The sequence below is a fragment of the Jaculus jaculus genome, chromosome 10, assembly GCF_020740685.1.
Source record: "Jaculus jaculus isolate mJacJac1 chromosome 10, mJacJac1.mat.Y.cur, whole genome shotgun sequence".
NCBI lineage: Eukaryota > Metazoa > Chordata > Mammalia > Rodentia > Dipodidae > Jaculus > Jaculus jaculus.
In genome coordinates, this window is record NC_059111.1 from 29,926,164 (window position 1) to 29,946,669 (window position 20,506).

The window sequence follows — 20,506 nt, forward strand, 5'->3', positions numbered from 1 at the left end:
AATAAACTCCAGATTCACTGAGACTTGTTTTCCAAAAACAAGTTATGGCTGGGCATGATGGCACATGCTGTTAATCCCAGAACTTGGGAGGCAGAGGTAGGAGGATCGTCATGAGTTCAAGAACAACCTGAGACTGCATAGTAAATTCCAGGTCAATGCTGTGCCCAGATGCAGAATGGACATTTCATTAATCACAGACCAGTGAACTTTTGCTACATTGTGCTTTCTACTACAGACAGAAAGGAAATCATTCAGGATGAGCACAGGTGAGATATGACAGCCAAGAGGATCTCTTGGAGATGTTTGATTCACTTCTTTGAACACAGACCCATCAATTGAGCTCTACAATGGTGTAACTGTGGTCTGTAGAAGCCTGAGATTTCTATACTATTTCAGGAGGCCTGCAAAGTAAAAGCGTACTCAAAATAAAGAAAACTGCACATGCACATACACTGTCTAAATATAATTTTTTTTTATTCTTTTGCGCAAATCCATGCAACAAGTAAAGCAGTTGGCTCATTAGTATGAAAAGAAGCAAGGGTACCAGTGCCCACTGGACTTGAACCATGGAATTCACTATGTAGTCTCAAGGGTAAATTAGCATGCACAAACCCAATTCATTCCCCAGCACATAAAAGAAGCAGAAAGAAGGATGAATGCAGAAGAAGGAAGAAGAGAAGGGAGAAAGGAAGGCCAGCCAGTTTGATATTTAAAAAGTATTCTTAAAAAAATATTTATTTGAGAGAGACAATGCAGATAGAGAATGGGTGTGTCAGGGCCTCCAGCCACTGCAAACAAACTCCAGATGCATGTACTATAGGATCTGGGGAATCAAACCTGGGTTCTTAGGCATCGCAGGCAGGCACCTTAACTGCTAAACAATCTTTCCAGGGGGCCCCCACCCCCAAATATTCTGGATGCAATAGTATAAACTATTCAGGAGTTCTATCTTAAAGTATGTAATATTCTAGATAATGAAATTATTAATACACATAACGTGCTTCTTATATGCATATAAGTATGATGACTGTCTCAAGTGAAGACGTGTGTGCCCAATGGACTTAAGAACTGAATTTTTTTTAAAGCAATACTATTTTTGCAAGATATGTGTTGTTCTTTATAACATGACTTTTTTTTTAGACATTGACACTGAACAGTCATTTTGCAAATAAAGAAATTGTCACTTCAAAAGAAGCAATACTGTTACACTGACAAAATTCAAGATTCAAGGAGAAAGTCAGAAAGAGTCCTGTATCAGGAAAACATTTTTACGATCCTCAGTATTTTTAGAGAATAATGGAGTCCTACATCAAAACATTTGAGAACTACTTCTCTTTATAGACAATGTCAGACACATAGCTTGTAGACGTTGTCACAAAATTTTAGGAAGCAGAAATAGTTCCCTATTTTATTTGGTGAGAATGCCTCAAGTAAGCACAAAGGAGGAGAATTCATTCAAATGGTACAAGACCTCAGTTTCAGGAGAAGTAAGTTTCAGAGCTACTATGCAATAAGGCAATCATAATCACAATATAGGGTTGGGGGAGCTAGCTTAGTGGGTAAAGTGTTTTTGTGCAAGTATGAGGACATGAGTTTGGATCTCAGTACCTATGTAAAATGCTAGGTGTCATGGTGAAGTTTGAATACCAAGGCTGGGAGGCAGAGCCAGGGCAAGTCAGTGGCAAGCTAGTTGAGCAGAATCAGTAGCTCTAGACGCAGGAAGAGATTCTGTCTCTAAGAATAAGGTGGAGGAGGGTGACTGAGGAGAATGCCCAATGTTGATCTCTAGCCTCCACACACATGTACATACATACATACACACACACACACACACACACACACACACACACACAGTGCAAAAATGTGGCTGGGCATGGTGGCACACACCTTTAATCCCAGCACTTTGGAGTAGAGGTAGGAGTATCACCATGAGCTCAAGGCCACCCTGAGACTACATAGTGAATTCCAGGTCAGCCTGGGCTAGAGTGAGACCCTACCTCAAGAAACAAAAACAAAAGTGAAAAAGAAAAACCCAATGTATTATACCTTTGATCATTGCTAAGAAAGTGTAATTTAAGTGCTCACACCTGCAGAAAATGATAAGAATGCAAACTAATACTTGAATTAGCTTAATTTAGCCATAGCAAACTGTGTATGTTTTTGTCAACCACTAAATGAGTATAGTAAGAAGTCACTCATTTCTGGTGCTAGAGACTGATCCTGGGGCTTACGTTTCTACCTATGAGCTAGGAAGTCACCTTCTTTTTGGACAAAGTCTCACTATGCAGTCCAGGAGGCTTTGGCTTCCTCACTGCTGGGACTGACTACTTAGTGAGACTTTGTTCAGGCAGAAATCACTTCTTATTATTGCCATCACCACATACTTGCAGTATCTAAAAAATGCCTCAAAATACTGCAATCCCAATTAAGTTTTATACTAGATATTTGAGTCAGCTTTATCTGACATAAGTCCAACAATGTAAGCTCATAGACCTTTTGAGTTAAGCAATGAAGGCTCTATTCAGTTATAATTATAATTAACACTTGCTGAGTCTATTATATGCAAAACCTAAGAAGGTGAACTGGAGAGCCAAGTTATCTATGTTACAATCCCTTTCCCAGGTAGCCTAATGACTTAGTACAGTAATGGTGGGAAGAGTACTAGAACTGGAAAAGTAATGGACTTAGATGTGCACTTACAAAAATTGTCAACACAACTACTCATTTATTTTTTTAAGTTTTTTTGTTTATTTTTATTTATTTATTTGACAGTGACAGAGAGAGAGAGAGAGAGAGAGAGAGAGAGAGAGAGAGAGAGAGAGAGAGAGAGAATGGGCACGCCAGGGCCTCCAGCCGCTGCAAACAAACTCCAGACACGTGCACCCCCTTGTGCATCTGGATAATGTGGGTCCTGGAGAATCAAGCCTCGAACCAGGGTTCTTAGGCTTCACAGGCAAGCACTTAACTGCTAAGCCATCTCTCCAGCCCCATTTATTTATTATTTGAAGGCAGGGTTTCACTTTAGCCCAGGCTGACCTGGACTTCACTATAAGTCTCAGGCTAGACTCGAATTCACAGAGATCCTCCTACCTAGGCATTCTAAGTGCTGGGACTAAAGGCATGTGACCAGCTCAATACAGCTACAGTTTTCATAAAACACTATTATAAGGTAAGGTTTGATAAAATCTGGGTTGGAAGGAATACAGAGAAGGCTAAATAAGGAAGTACAAAAGAAGTATAAGCTGAAAAAAGAAACAGTTTAGTTAGTAACACTGATTTAGTAGGATTACAAATTAAATTCTTACCAGTTTAAGTATAGGAAGACTTAATTCCTTGGATCCTGTTAAGGAACCTATTAACTTACTAATACTGAATATTTAGATAGGAAGAAAGTTTAATATCAAAGGCCAACAAACCTCTTGACTCATGTCAGACAGTACATGTTGGGAACTTTTGCATTACATTTCTTTGGCCTTTCCATATTCATTTTCTTTTACAAGGCTTTAAAACAGTTTAGAAAGCATTTTACATTGTGGTCTGGACATCCAACTGCAGCATTGGCAAGTTTAGTCTATACCGAATTTTCCAAGAGTAGGGGAAACATTGTGAAAAGCCAGTGGGCAAAAAAGGCCCCTGTTTAACAGTGAATCTCAAATTAGAGGTAAGCTCATGTCTCAGCAAGTGATGCATGCAATGAAGTAGAAAAGCCTTCAATTAATATTTACTCAAATTAAATGAATCAAAATTAAGAAAGCAACAGAGAAAAATTAGCCAGCCATAATAGAAAATCCTTATAGTTATGTACTAACAGTAATTATGGAAATTCCAAATGTTTTCTACTAATCCCTGTTAAGAAGTATGATTTGTTTTGAATGACAGTGTTCTTCATAAGAACCTTTCAGAAGCTGCTCCCAGAGGCCAGAGGTTGTTAAATAAGAACCCAGTGCCAAGGTTGGGCTACCTCCCTACAAGCTATTGGTCAGAGAGGTTCTTGAAGACTCCTTCCTGCCAAAAAATACAGGCTATTGCCATTGTTCCTGAACTAGACCCCACTGCTGAAGATACTGTAATACCAGGCCAGATCACAGAGAAACCCAACTGGAACTAGGCTGGAAACTTTCTCCCCTCTAGTCTCCCCTATAGCATCAGAAGGCACCAAGCAGGCTTTGGGAGAGAACTGTCATCATGTCTTACTCCGCTGTGCACCCTGGGTGCAATGCTACCAATTGTCCAGGGAAGATGAGCCGCCATGGTGCAACAGTGGCAAACGAATTCTGGGGGTAACCAAATGCTTTCTGATTGGATTTGAGTCTTTCTCCACAGAAGGGAATCCATGTTTGGAACTATAAACCTGGTCAAAATCTTGTGGCTAGGGAGGTCATAAGTCCTAATAGAGAAATTACTTTTGCTTTTTACCTAAATAGGTATGTGTGGTCTTCAAAGTGTCTTCTAAATAGGTGTGTTTATTACACATATATCAGTGTTGTAGTCAGTTTTGGTCAGAGAAGCTTTTCGCAGCAGTGGTGGTAACTACAGAGACTCTTCTTTTTCTTTTTAGTTTTTTTTTTAATGTTTTTTATTAACAACTTCCATGATTGTAGACAACATCCCCTGGTAATGCCTCCCCCCCCACCATTTCTCCTTTGAAACTCCATTCTCCATCATATCCTCTCCCCCCCTCAATCAGTCTCAATTGCAGAGACTCTTAAATGGTTAAAGTGCTGAGAATAAATGACTGTTGAATACTCAGGCATAAATGGGACATCTGTATTGCCGCCTCCAAGGTTTGGGGAAGGATGAGGAAGAAGGGATGGAAAGGGGTAGGTGGTATGACATGCTGATTTCTGGGAATGACATGACTGCTACATTCTTGAACTCATAGCAATTGTGAATAGTGGTATAATGTGTGGAAAAGACTGGGCTCATGGACATCTTGTCATGTAGGTAACCCCATCTCCATGAGGCTCCAACCCACCCTGAGTATTTGAACCCATGTACTTGCTGACAGGGGAGGGAGAGAGATATTTTCTTCAGTGGTAGAGCCAATGGTATAGCCCATAAGAAACCCTAGTTGAAACTCACTGGTTCACAAAACAACAACAAAAAGGAAAGTAGGGCAGGTTGGGAAGAAGAGGTGGATATCAAGTTGAATGGAAGGAAACAAGTAGGTAAAGAGGGTGTGTGAATATGATTGAGAAATATTATGTACATGTATTAAGACAGAATTGGGATGGAGAGATTGACTTAGTGGTTAAGGTGCTCATCTGCAAAGCCCAAGGACCCAGATTCAATTCCCCAGCACCCACATAAGTCAGAAAGGTGGCACATATGTCTGGAGTTTATTTGTAGTGGCTAGAGGCCTTGGCTTGCCCATTCTCTCTCTCTCTCCCCTTCTCTCAAATAAATAAAATATTTTTAAAATAAAATATCAGAATTAAACCATTATCATGTATAATTAATAAAAATATCCTTCAAACACAAAATGAGAGAGAGTATAAAATCTTAGCTAACAGACCATGAAGGAAACAAAATAAACTGAAATGAATTTTTCATGGTAGAAATTTTCTGCATCTTTCTTGCATCATATGTTTTTATACATACATGGTGTCACAACTCTAAATGGTTATGTTCTAGTGCTCGTTCTAGTCAATCTTTATCAAAGTTTAGAATGTAAAAAAGTGTGTGTCACTCCTTTTAGGCTGAGCATACTGATTAAATTAAATTGCAGTAATGACATACCATATCTGTGACTTGTCAAGCCAATTGCTCTTATTTGTAATGAAAGTACTACCAGTGTCACAGTGACTAAATATTTGGCTCTCAAATTACAGCCAATGCTGCTAGGGTTCTGGCATGCATCCTGCAGTCACCAAGGCAAGGTAAGGTTACGTCAGACACATTGATGCAGGCTGTTTTGTAGACAGCCTGGGCCTCCGAATCTCAATTAACTTAGTATTAGCAATGGTTACCTCTTGCTTCGTATAGATTTGGACTTTTCAGCAGAAGTCTTATGTTGATAATATTCACATCAATGTTTACCTGACTCATATGGAATGGAAAACAGAAGAGGATGAGGTCCAGTGTGCTTCTCTGCACAAGTACACTTGAGTCCTGCACTGAAGTACTTACTGCTTCTACCTGCAATTAAAAACAGAACAGAACAAAACAAAACAAACAACAACAACAAAACTGTTAACATACTGGGAAATAACTATCAGGAAAATGTTAATAACTTTTCATTTTCTTTACTAAGGAAGAATATGCTTAGCCTAATTGTAGCAGTTCATGTCTATAATTCCAACACTGGGAGATTGAGGTATAATAATTCCTATGAGTTTGAGGCCAGCCTGGACTAGCTACACTGAGCCCCTACAGCAAGCAAACAAACACAAAACAAAGTACGCACGCAACAATCAAAGAGCCCTGAAAAAAAAATTTTTAAGTGCCTGTACCATAAATGCATGTAGGTTTCCTTCCAATGCCTCACCCTGTGCCTTAAAATATTTGTACATAAACATCAGTATGCAAATGTCTTACAATAGCTTTGCTCATAATTTTAAGTCAAATGTCCACATTTGAATGAATATTCAGATCGTGGTATTGTCATATGATAGAATAATACATGATAGTAGAAAAAAAAAAGGCGCATGGCTTTGATCCCAGCACTCAGGAAGCAGAGATAGAAGGATCACCATGAGTTTGAGGCCACCCTGAGACTATAGTAAATTCTCGGTCAGCCTGGGCTACAGTGAAACCCTACCTCAAAAAACAAAACAACAAAACAAAACAAAAACAAAATCAGTTATACACAGAAGTATTGATGCATCTCAAGTATGATATAAAATGAGAAAGAAACAACATTTTTTAAAAAAAGTTTTTGCTCATTTTTTATTTATTTATTTGAGAGTGACAGACACTGGGAGAAAGACAGATAGAGGGAGAGAGAAAGAATGGGCATGCCAGGGCCTCCAGCCACTGCAAACGAACTCCAGATGTGTGCGCCCCCTTGTGCATCTGGCTAATGTGGGACCTGGGGAACCGAGCCTCAAACCGGGGTCCTTAGGCTTCACAGGCAAGCGCTTAACTGCTAAGCCATCTCTCCAGTCCAGAAACAACATTTAAAGGCTAAAAGCAGCATGAATCAACTGATCTGTCTGAAAAAATCAAAACTATAGAAAAAGGAAAGAGACCAGTGTTTACAAAGGTCTGGAAACAAAGAAGGGAAGTGATTAGAAGGGGTATAGAAATTTTGGGGTGATATAATTTACATACTCCTCATTGCAGTCATGAAAATATGACTATATGCTTGTCAAAAATCAAACAATTGTACATGTGACATAGGGTAAATTTAGTCAATGTAAATATTAATGAAATAAATCCAATAAAAACTTTGTATAAAAAAAGTTAAATTTTTATATGGGGAAAATATCAAATTTTTATAACTTATAAAAACATCCTGAAAGATGTTTTATAAATTGAGCTGCTACAAACATGGTTGAGCAAATCTCTCTGGCCTGTGGTTTGAAGGTTTTAGGGTAGATGCCCAGTAAGGGTATAACTGGGTCTGTTGGTATTTCTATAGTCAGCTTTTTCAGGAGTCTCCATATTGCTTTCCAAAGTGGTTGTACCATCCTACATTCCCACCAATAGTGAATGAGTGTTCCTGCTTCTCCACATCCTCACCAGCATTTATTTTCATTTGATTTTTTGATGTTGGCTATCCTTATTGGGGTAAGGTGGAATCTCATAATTGTTTTAATTTGCATTTCTCTGATGATTAGGGATGATGAACATTTTCTTAAGTGTGTGTTTGCCATTTGTATATCTTCCTCTGTGAATTGCCTATTCAACTCTGCGCCCCATTTTGTGAGTGGGGTATTTGTCTTCTTATTGTTTAGGTTTCCCAAAACAATGACAGACTTCTGTCAGAATACTTGATGACCCACCAAAGGCCAGTGGTAAGACCCTATTGCTGAAGACTCCATACGCAGCTGACACATAAAATGGAATGGCATGGCTGGAAGCCAGGAGAGAGTCAGTTCCCAGACAGTCAGCGTGTCTAGTGCTAGAAGGTGCTACAGGGGCAACTGGGGGAAATGACCAATATCTGTCCAAGCAACTCATTGTCTAACCTAATTAGCAACAAATAACCTGATGTGATGCCCACACAAGTGCAATAGTGGCACACAGACATGGTGGGGAACCAACTGCTCTTGATTTGGCTAACTGATCCCCTCAGTGGTACGAGACCCATAGCTGGAGCTGGGAAACAAGTCAGAACCATACCCAAACATAAGCCCACTCTCCAATATCAAGTTACCATCAATCATGGGGTATAAGAGGGCCTACACCTATCAAACTCTCTATCAAAAAAGTAAATGTTATCTCAATTTTCCAGGTGCTAACTAACTCTCCGTTGAAGAATCTGCTTCTCTTTTTCAGATAGATGCAGATCCTAAGGAGAGAGCTGCCCCAACATACCTCAAAAGGGGCCCGAATGAAACTAAGGACAATTGGTGAAATAAGCAAGGATGATGTTTTCCTGATGAACTGGATACCAGCACAAAGGGGAAGGAGACCAAAAAAACAGAAAAAAATCAACTCCTACCAAATCAGAGAGCCAGAGCCTCAGAGGCCCCCAACACCGCAGCACTGAAGCAGACCAAAAATGAACCCAACATGGCACAGGGAAATTTTGCGGAAGAGGGAGAGGAAAGAATGTCAGAGTCACATGTTGGGTCATGATATGCAGAGACATTTATCGTACCAATAACTGTGGGCTAACTCTACAATGCACAAACCATTTACATCAACAAGGAGGGTCCAATGGGAGGGGGTAGATCATGGATGAGCCTAAACAATGGTACCAAACTGCCTGTATTTGCTGAAAAGAAAACTAAGATATTAAATTAAAAAAAAAGATGTTTTATAATTCCTTTCTTATTTTACTACAGTCTTCTACAATGATTTCCTTTTGCTTTTAATCTTGAAATTGGGAAAAAAAGTAATTTTCATATATTTCTATCTTTCACTGTTTGCCATGGTGTTACATCCTCTTTCACAAATCCTGTGTAGAATCTGACTATATCACTTCATTTAAACTTCATCTCTCTGTTACAGAAAGCCATGAAAAGCTTTTACTATACTGAGGGGCACAATAAATACAGCTATGTTGACAGTGGTCTGACCAGTATGCAAGACATTTATAATAAAAGCCATGAATCTGCTTGAAAGTGAGATAAAAAGCAAAAAATGTAATGCAGTAAGCTTTTAAAATCAGTAATTGCTGATTACTTTGCACCCTGATTTTCTTTGATGAAAAAATTGTAAGCTCCATGGAAACAGGAAAGTGGTTGACAACATAATCCTGGGAATCTGTCTGGAACAGTGCCTGGCTTTACAGAAACACTTAGGACATGACCCTCCGTACTTGTACACCTACCATGAGTTCAATATCACTGCCAATTATGTAAAGCTGATCTTCCATAGAAAGTTTCCTGTTCAAATGGGCGAGAACATAGGTGATTCCCGGTAAGCGGACAGCAGGGCTAGTAAGAAGACTGCCCCAGAGGGCACTGTAGAAGGCCGACTGGTCTACTGCAGCAGCAACCTTTTCCAGCAATGTGTTTGTTCTGGGTACAAAGTAAAGTGGTATAAGAAGGAAAGCATTCAGTGATGTATTACAAGAACTCATCATCCTCTTCCAAAATACCAGGAAAGCATCCACCCTGGAAGCAAGTGTAATGGGCTGGAGAAGAATATGCTTTCAAGTCAGAGGCCTGACTCTAAATCCTGGCTCCCGAGTTATAAGCTGTGGTCTTTGGGGAACTCACATCATCCTTTTCAGTTCAGTTTCATGTAAAATGACAAGAACAACAACAAAACCACCCCCATAAGACCTGTCTTCATCACCAGGTTGTTAAATACTCTAAGATTTAACAATACAGACAAACTAGTTTATCATAACCACATCACATCTTATGTTCTACAAAATCTTTATATAGATACTGCTAGAGAGAGAGAGAGAATTGGCGTGCCAGGGCCTCCAGCCACTGCAATCAAATTCCAGATGCTTGTGTCACCTTGTGCTCATGTGTGAACTTCCGCACTTGTGTCACATTGTGCATCTGGCTTATTTGAGACCTGGAGAGTTGTACATAAATCCATAGGCTTCACAGGCAAGTGCCTTAAACACTAAGCCATCTCTCCAGTCCTGTTCTTTTTGGTATCACAATAGCATTAATGAATTAGATATGATACAATCAAATATACCTTACTGCCTCATTAATGGCATTATTAATTTCCTTTTAAAAATAAGCCGGGCGTGGTGGCACACACCTTTAATCCCAGCACTCGGAAGGCAGAGGTAGGAGGATCACTGTGAGTTCAAGGCTACCCTGAGACTTCATAGTGAATTCCAGGTCAGCCTGAGCTAGAGTGAGACCCTACCTTAAAAAACCAAAAATAAAAATATTATTTATTTACTTATTTGAGACAGAGAGAGAAAAAAAATGGGTGCACCAGGGCCTTTGGCCACTACCAAATGAACTCCAGATGCATGCGCCACCATGTGCAACTGGCTTAGGTGGGTTCTGGGGAGTAAACCTAGGTCCTTAGGATTAGCAGACAAGCGTCTTAACCAATAAGTCTCCAGCCTACCTTTTGTTTTTTAACAAAAATTAAGCACTTCAGTACATCTAAGTCAACTGTACAGTACAGTCAGGCAAATCTACTTGGTATGTGATTACTAATACTAATCTCCTCTGGTTTTATCTACACATTAAAATGCATTTATGAACCCTTTTACAGAACCTATGTGAAATACTTAGCAAAACATACCTCTTAAGATACTACAGCCATAAATATCATAATTTATTTTTATTTAAAAATTTTAATTATAGCTAGTAAAATTATAATTGGTACTGATTCTGAATATCCCCCAAGAAAATAATTTAAAACAAACTGATTTTTAAGATAAATGAACTAATTTTATATTATGCTTCTCAAATGGTAAGCAAATATGTGAACTAATGAAAGCAAATAATAAGCAGTGTATGTGGATAATCGAACTTTCAGGATTAGTTTCTTACCAAACTACAGAAACAGCTGAAACACACTAGAGTAACCGGTTGCTACACTTGGCTAAATTACTTCAATGTAAATCATTAAGTACACTCCTAAGGTAAATTTGTCTTTTTTTCTACCTAAACTCAGAATTTTTTTTTTCTGTAAGAATGTATGTAATTAATTCCAGCATGCACTGCTATAGTATTTAGCTCTTTAAAAAAAAAAAGGGCTTCTAAACTGATCAGATAATTTTATTCCCTTTTTAATCAGTGCAAAAAATTTATTTACAATTTTCCCCCTCCACACTTTGCAAGATCTCAACTTAATTCACTGCAAAGATCAGATCATTTGCTTTGAAAAATTAAAATATCAAGCGTATCCTCTCAACAGCTAGTAAAACAACACAATAGTTGGTGCTAGACTATTTTCTCCAATAGTGATTAAAAAACTGGTAGCATGGGGACCTAATGTATTTGTTGCTAAATTTCATTCATTATTTCAAATTATGGGTCGCTTTTTAGTGAGTTACTTGCAAAGCCCCAGACTGATCTCATTATTATAACAATACAAAGTATATATTATGCTTCCTTTATAGATAAGGAAACAGTAAGATTCAAAACAACTAAGAACAACCTCGATATGCTCATACTGTGTGCTCCCATAGAGGGTGTCCAGCATGTAAATTCTCTTAAGTCTGTACTTCAACCATAGAGCTACATGTTCAGTATGGTGCACAGACTAGATGGGTTGTATAATTTTTATTGCTATTTAAATCTTTATGTGACAGAAACGTCTAGAATAATTCATCTTTTGTAATGCTAAAACAGTTAACACAGCCATGATTTGGAGCCCACAGTCACACCACATCACTTTACCTCTCGTAGTACTCAGATCCTTCTTCTAGGCCAGGAAGAATACCAGTGAGCAAGCCCTGCAGACCAGGTTTCAGTGTCTTGCCCAGAGGTAAGTAATAGACCTCGTATAAACTGAGCAGAGCTGGTTTCACAGACATAGCAGCATTTGCAAGAAGAGGAAATAATCCAGAACTGTTAAAAATAAAAACAAAAGTGGAAAAATGGCAGTGGAATATTAATTTATAGGGAATTTATTTGCAAATAAATCTACTGATAGACTACTAAGATATACTGAATGAGGTGTTTTTTTTTTTTTTTTTTTTTTTGAGATAGGGTCTCACTCTAGTCCAAGCTGACCTGGAATTCACTATGTAGTCTCAGGATGGCCTTGAACTCACGGCAATCCTCCTACCTCTGCCTCCTGGGTAGTGGGATTAAAGGCGTGCACCACCACACCCAGCAACTTAAGATAGTATTTGATGACTTTTACATCCATTAACCAAACTAGTTTTCTTACCTGAGTTTCATACTTATGAACCTGGCAGCCACATAGCTGCTTTATAACATCCTATTTCACAATTTCCAAACAGAATTCTCCCTCTCCCCACAAAATTGTTTCTTTCCCCTCTAACTGCCATTTAAATATTACATCATTGTCAAAAGCTATAAATCAAGAGTGATTCTTAACTCTTAAAAATGTTCTACTCTAACCTTCAATGAATGACCACATTTTCTCTCCAAGTCAATCTTCTAGACATTTCTGAATAAATTTCATTTCAAACAGATACTTTTTAGTAGAGGTATCTTCTTCATATCTTTTTTTTAAAATTATTTATTTATTTATTTATTTATTTATTTGAGAGTGACAGACACAGAGAGAAAGACAGAGGGAGAGAGAGAGAATGGGCGCGCCAGGGCTTCCAGCCTCTGCAAACGAACTCCAGATGCGTGCACCCCCTTGTGCATCTGGCTAACGTGGGACCTGGGGAATTGAGCCTCGAACCGGGATCCTTAGGCTTCACAGGCAAGCGCTTAACCACTAAGCCATCTCTCCAGCCCCCTTCTTCATATCTTTATATTATAACAGGAGCACTTTAGAACTGCTTTAAGATCACTGTGTCCAGTAAAAACCTCTCATTGGTTTCTTGTGACGAATACAGTCTTTTAAACACCCTTTAAGATTTGACAATGGTATACCTCTGTACAGCGCAGTACAGGACCAGTTTTATTCCTGTGCTTGCTACTCCAGCTGTTCTAAAGCAGTCCTTATGGACGCCTTTCACAGCTTTCATACTCAATGAGGGTCCTGCTCTTTGCACATCCTGCTCATACAGACGCAATCTCTACTCCTTTACTTATATCCTCTTTGTACATAGAGAGATTCCTAACCTTTCAGGACTGAGCCTACATCATTTCCTTGAAAACACTATCTTCTTTAGACTAGGTTAGGACTTTTATTTGATATGCACAAGTTGTCAATATTGTCTTCTCAGAACATTTATCACTATACTTGAATTGTTTTAATTTCTGTCTTCTCTAACAGACTTACAGAAAACAAAGGACCACGGTTGTCTTTATGTGTCTATTCCAATTCCTAGCCCCATGTTTTACATGTAAGAAGTGTTTTTCACTCCAGGTTTGTATGGGAAGCAGAATCATCTTGATTTTCCCAGTTTTCTACCTTTAATTTTAGGTACAGTTTGACCTAAAGATAGAGTCACTAGCTCGGTCTTTTTGAGGCTACATTCCATGTGTCCGAAGGCTTATGTCCCAACTTTGCTTCGACTCTTCTTTATCCACCCCCTTTGTTATTTCCTGAACTTCACCACTGACATTCTTGCTTTTCAATACAACTGTACTCAAATGTTCCCTCGATGATTCTAAAAAGAAAACAAATAGCCGCATCCAAACCGCAAAATGTTATTCTAATTGTTTCTTGGGTTAAAGCTTCATCTTATATCAACTTTTAAGAATGGGTGAATATGTATGCATATGTGAATATATGCATTCTATTCAGATATATGTATGCATACATACACGTATCTATGTATATATTTACATGCATTTCCATTTATTTTTATTTATTTATTTATTTGAAAGAGGCAGAGAGAAAGAAAGGGTACTCCAGGGCATCCTGCCACTGCAGTTGAACTCCAGACACATGTGCCACCTTATGCATCTGCTTATGTGAGTCTTGGGGAATCAAACCTTGTGTCCTTTGACTTTGCAGGCAAGTGCCTTAACCACTAAACAATCTCTCCAGCCCTGTATTTCCATTTTTATTTAAATGTTATTTTCATTTTTTTATTTTTTTTAAGGAATGGTCTCACTGTAGCCCAGGCTGACCTGGAATTCCCTATGTAGCCTCAGGCTGGCCTTGAACTCATAGTGCTCCTCCTATCTCTGCTTCCTGAGTTCTGGGATTAAAGGCGTGTGCCACTATGCCCAGCTAAATGTTTTTATTTTTACATGTCTATTTATTTATTTGCAAGCAGAAAGATACATATAGAGAAAGAATGAATCAAGTATTCAAGGCATGCCAGGGCCTCTTGCCATTGTCTACACAGTATATGCAGATGCATGGGCCACTTTGTGCATATGTGGGTGCTGGGAATTGAACCCAGGCCATCAGGGTGTGAAAGCAAGCACTTTTAACAACTAAGTCACCTGCCCAGCCCCACATCTCCTCCTTTTATCACCTTCCATCTACTCTTCAATTGTGATACTTGTACATGTGACAATGTAACTGTCACTTATGGTCCTATTTCTAACCCCACAGCCCTTGGTCTTTACTGACTAGAGAAATGACATACTTTGTTGATATATTTGGATTCCCATCCTTGGTTTACAACATCATAGAGGAAACAATGTTTGGTGGTGATGGTGCACAGCTGTAGGCCTCAGAAACAAACTTTCTTTCTTATTTTTCATCCTCTTTTCCCTAATCCTTATTCTCTCCAAGACAGAACATAGAAAGTAGACATTTTCTTCCCAAGGTGGTCAGAAGTTATTATTTCCCTGTCTTTCTGATTCCAATGTAGTTGAAAAGACATTCTCTCATCTACCACTTGACAGTGTATCAGAACCCAGCTGTATGTGGAAGAAGTAATGCTCAGAGAAGAGCCAAAGCTCTCTAAATCCCATGACTTTGAAGTTTATGGATATTTCCTTACAAAGACATGATTGAGGCATGAACAACCATGTCAAAACATGATTATACAGAAAAATACACTCTAGTGCTAAATGCAGATATACTGAGAAGTAGGAAGCTTGTAAGGTCTCTTTGTCCATATTCTCTTTGGCTCTTCTCTGAGTTCTGGATGCTTGTACTTGGTCTTGGAGTCATAAGCATTAGAGCTGACTTAGAAGATGCTCAGCTACTGTTCCCTACAGATGTGCATGTTTGCTCACTGATGGGAGACAAAAGCAATCTGTGCTGTGAGTACATCATAAGGAGAAGCTGAAACCGTACGTGACACCATCTGTTTAATGTATTTAAAAGATTATTCGAATACTGTAGATCAGTGGCACAAGCTAGGTTAGAGATGATGCTTGCTTGGGCTCAAAGCTGTTGGTAAAGTGAATGCATTGGAAAGACACATCAGAACCATGGCGGACAGTTACTGAGCATGTACTGTAGGCTGTACACTATTCTATGCACTTTTGTGGATTGATAGCCCCTTTTAATTCTATTAACTACTGTCTGAGACTAGTAATCTTATTTCGATTTTGCAAATGAGGACAGGAGGAGAGAGAGGTAACGAAAATGATGCAAGCTCACAGAGCTAGTTTAACATTCCTGCTCTTCACCATTTTGAGAACTTTCAGTGAAAGACTACACAAGCAGTAGAGGTAGGGGTGGAGTTAACAAGATGCATAGCGCAGATCCCATGCTTGTGTAAGAGGACGGATGGTGGTGCCATTTAGTGATCTTTAGTCACTGCGGGAAAGGCAGGTTTACAGGGATAGGTAGGCCTTTAGCCATCTTTAAAAGTCCACACAGAGATGTCAAGTAAGCTTTGAGGTAAGATAGGCAGAAAGCCCTGTAGTTGCAACAATTATGAATGAAGATTATTAATAAGGGACATTTAAAAAAAAATTTTATTAGCATTTTCCATGATTATAAAAAAATATCCCATGGTAATTCCCTGCCCCCCCCCCACTTTCTCCTTTGAAATTCCATTCTCCATATTACCTCCCCATCACAATAATAGGGGACATTTAAGACTACAAAAATAACTTAGAAGAATGTTTCAAACTTTTCTAAATCACTTAATTCAAATATTTAACACTTACATAAAATATTTTTGTATTTGATTTTCAAACAGAAAAAGGGAAAGAAAAAGAAAGATGAAGAGAAAGAAAGGATACACCAGGAACTCTTGCTGCTGCAAATGAACTCTACAGGCACATAAACGCCATGAGCCATTGTGTGCATCTAGCTTTACGTGGGTACTGGGGTAGTGAACCCAGGCCAGCAGGCTTTGAAAGCAAGAATGCTTAATCACTGAGCCATCTCCCCAGGCCACAAGTTTTTTTTTTTTTTTTTTTATTAAGGATCTTTCAATATTTTAATTGTCAGTGTAAAAAGCATAAAATAGATTAGCAATGTATTTTTGTTGTTGTTTTTTGCAGACAGGGTCTTGCTCTAGCCCAGGCTGACCTAGAATTCATTATGTAGTCTCAGAGTGACCTCAAACTCACCACAATCCACCTACCTCTGCCTCCCAAGTATGGGATTAAAGGCATGCACCACCACACCCAGCTTAGCAATGTATTTTTATATTTTATGAAATTAAGACAGAAAAATATTCTTACCTATATAAAAAAAGATCTTTGGCAAGTCGCTTAGGTCCAATGATTTTGAAGATAATTTCGTATGTTTCAAGTGCCTTCCGATGAACTCCTCCTGGCAGCGCTGGATGTAGACACTGAGCTAGTCGTTTACCTATGGTTAGCTTCTTAGGTACTACCTGGTACTTGGCATTATTTTGTAAAACCTTAAGGAAAGAATTGTAAGGCAGTTCAGAAAAAAGATTTCATTTCATTTTCTCATTAGAATTGTCACTGTTCAGGCTTAGATTGTTCTGTGCATATTTACTTCAAATTAAGATTGAGGAAATTAAAAAGTAGAAGGTTGTTCAAGATTACCACACCCATTACATGTCAAAAGAAACTTTTTTTTCTGTGTTTGTGTTTTTTGAGAGAGAGAGAATTGGCACACTAGGGCCTCAGCCACTAAAATTATACTCCAGATGCTTGCACCACCTAGTGGGCATGTGTGACCTTGCATTCGCCTCACCTTTATGCATCTGGCTTACGTGGTAACTGGAGAGTCAAACATGGGTCCTTAGGCTTCACAGGCAAGCACTTTAACCAATAAGCATCTCTCCAGCTAAACAATGTGTTTTTTTTTTTTTAAACTTTTATTTATTTATTTGAGAGCGACAGACACAGAGAGAAAGACAGATAGAGGGAGAGAGAGAGAGAGAATGGGCACGCCAGGGCTTCCAGCCTCTGCAAACGAACTCCAGACGCGTGCGCCCCCTTCTGCATCTGGCTAACGTGGGACCTGGGGAACTGAGCCTCAAACCAGGGTCCTTAGGCTTCGCAGGCAAGCGCTTAACCGCTACGCCATCTCTCCAGCCCAACAATGTGTTTTTAATGAAAAAATACTTTTAAAAATAAATTGATTGAGAAGGAACTGTTTTAGATTTTTACAAATCTTTAATATCACCCAGACTGAATATCATGTAAGCCAGCCTTTGATCTCTTTAGATATATATGTCAGTGATGTGTCATATATATATATATATGTCATATATGACTATCAAAACATTATAGTCATGTTAGCACTGGATTTCCCACCCCATTAAATTTATACTAAAATATGTTTAGACTACCTTTAACAAATATGAACACATACATATATACATGTGTTTGTATATATACACATGTATACACTTGTTTGGATTTTTGCCTCGTTCTACCATGATTAGTTTCATCAATGACATGGTTATCTTAGTTTGTGTTACTTGCATATGAAATAATTTCAAAAATACTGATGAATGTATAAAAACTAATTATGTACTTAATTAGGATAATTAATTTCCATAATTAACTGTATTTAAAAACAGTTTCTAGGGGCCAAGCATGGTGGCTCATGCCTTTAATCCCAGCATTCAGAGACTGAGGTAGGAGGACTGCTGTGAGTTTGAGGCCAGCCTGAGACCAATTATAGTCAGCCTGGGCTAGAGCAAAACACTACCTCAAAAAACAAACAAAAAAGAAAGTTTCTAGGAATCATTACAATTTTTCAGAAACAGAAAGGACCTACTTACCTATAAGTAAAGTCATACTGTCAATATAGTTTCTTGCGGATGCTATAAACCATCAAAACATTTCCAAACCTCTGGAAGTAAATGAGTGAAACAAGCATGTATATCCAATTTTAAGACAAATCTCTGGCACAGTGAAAATGAAAAGCTTTCTTTCTTGTACCTGTGTGTGGGGTGTATATTTATATGATTTGATGACCAGAAGACAGCCTTGGGAATTGTTCTTCAGGATGGCATTTATACCTTTTTGAGACAGGGTCTCTCACTAGCCTGAAGTTCACCAACTAAACTAGACTGTTTGGTCAGTGATCCTTCATAGATCCTCCTGTCTCTGCCTTCCCAGTGCTAGGTTATAGGTGCATGCTACCATGCCTGGCATTTTCTTTTAAACCTAGGTACTCAGGATTGAACTCAGGTCCTTTTGCAAGCACCTTACTGACTGAGCTATCTTTCTTGACCCCTGATTTCCTTTTTAAAACAACAAGAGTGATTATCTGTAACGAGCATCTGTGATGGCTCATGCTTTTAATCCATCCAAGCCACTTGGGAGGCTGAGGTAGGATTGTTGCAAGCTTGAAGCCAGCCTTGGCTAGAGTGAGACTCCCGCCTCAAAAACCTACCCATCCCCTAAAAGAAAGAAAACTAGTGTCCCTTCTATGTGTGTGTAGTTGTTTGAGTCAGATGTCCCCACAAACTCATGTGTTTTGAATGGTTGGTCCTTATTTGGGAGGTGGCGGAGTGTGTCACTAGAAGTGGACCTTCAGGTTTAGTAGGCCCTAGTTTGCCAGTGCTAGTATGTCTCACTCCCTCAGCGCTGTTTTCCACCAGATGTGGTAGAAGTGATGTCCAGCCTCTGCTCATGCCATGCTGTCTCCTGCCATCATGAAGCTTCCCCTCAAGACTGTAAACCTAAATAAACATTTTCCTTCCATCAGCTGCTTTTGGTCAAGTGTTTTGTCCAAGCAATAAGAAAGAAGGTAAGTATAGCAGTGTATTAAGATAAATTTCTTTCCTACTAATTGCTAGTGAAGCTGTCTAATGTTAACATAACACTTTTATTTTCTTTTCTAGCCTTTTCAATATTTAGAAGCATTGAAATATTCAATATTTAGAAGAAATGAAACCTTTTTTGAAACTATGGTGTGAAGAAAAAATTGACATTATTAAAAAACTTGGGTCAAAATGAAAACCTGGGGTTAATTTGTGGCCCTGCTATGACTAGCTATGGCTAAAACCAGAAGTATAAGGAGGCATCAACTCAAGTCCTATAATAAGGCCAAAGAATTGCATACAGAGAAACCCTTGTAAAACATACTGGATAAACTACGCTTCTTGCTGATGGACTTACATCATTTGGAAAAGAAGCAGCAGTGACTGCTGTCCAATTGCAGCTTTTCATTTTGGTGCAGGAACTCTAGAACTTTACCAGATGCTCAACTGCAGAAACTCACTAACATGGACAGTTAGCACAAATTGCTTCCCAATGTTGGGCTTTTATAGGTAACAACTATCTTTTTAAAGCACTGTTGTTTCTTTGATTAGAATGTCTAATGTGTCAGTAATATGCCTAACTACATATGTGTACAACTCAGGAATACAATGGCACTTAACAGAAATAAGGTGAGCCATGGCTACATTTTCATATTCTTTACTTCACAATTTAGATTTTTACTTCTTTAAATTTGTGAGACATACCTACCTTGTTAAGTTTTCCAAGAGCTGATATCAAATCTGCCCATTCACTGGAGTATTCAAAGTTCTTTAGTGCTTTGTCAATTGCAGCTACATAGTTTCTATATTTGGAGTCACTCAGTAACTCCAGCTCTTCTGTGTTCATCCTCCCACAATGTCCCACTAGAGACCAGTTCCCAAGTCATGCAAAATCATTCCCTGCAAAAGAGAAGTCAGGGAAAACCAAGGTTACAAAGCAAAGTATGGAAGTGGCTTCATATGATCTTACCATAAAGGCAATGGCCAATTTAAAAAAATTTTCTGATTGGTTACTGGGAGTGAGATAAGAGGGTAATTGGGGATGAATACAATCAAAATGCATTAAATGGATGAATGAAACTAAGAAAAAAATTAAATTGAAAAAAAATAAAACTTTCCACTTCATTGTATGAAGTATTAAGCAAAAAAAGTATTAAGTAAAAATTCTTACAATCAATAACCACCCCCCCTAATCTCATACTATGATTGGTTTTATATCCAGGGATAAGCCTTCTACCATGAACCATTAATACCTTG

At 38.6% G+C, this 20,506-nt stretch overlaps 1 protein-coding gene across 6 annotated transcripts in view; it reads right to left on the reverse strand.

The window, feature by feature from the left end:
* The window catches only part of Dop1a (DOP1 leucine zipper like protein A), a 95,188-nt gene that overhangs the window by 64,501 nt on the left and 10,181 nt on the right, over positions 1-20,506 (reverse strand). For all 6 annotated transcript variants that reach the window (XM_045160775.1, XM_045160776.1, XM_045160777.1 and 3 more), the window contains exons 2-6: positions 19,959-20,149; positions 16,740-16,921; positions 11,943-12,113; positions 9,443-9,632; positions 6,040-6,138 (exon numbers count right to left, since the gene is read on the reverse strand). In XM_045160775.1, the coding sequence (XP_045016710.1) occupies positions 6,040-6,138; positions 9,443-9,632; positions 11,943-12,113; positions 16,740-16,921; positions 19,959-20,096 (780 nt within the window). In that variant the 5' untranslated portion in view covers positions 20,097-20,149. The remainder of the gene's footprint in view (positions 1-6,039; positions 6,139-9,442; positions 9,633-11,942; positions 12,114-16,739; positions 16,922-19,958; positions 20,150-20,506) is intronic.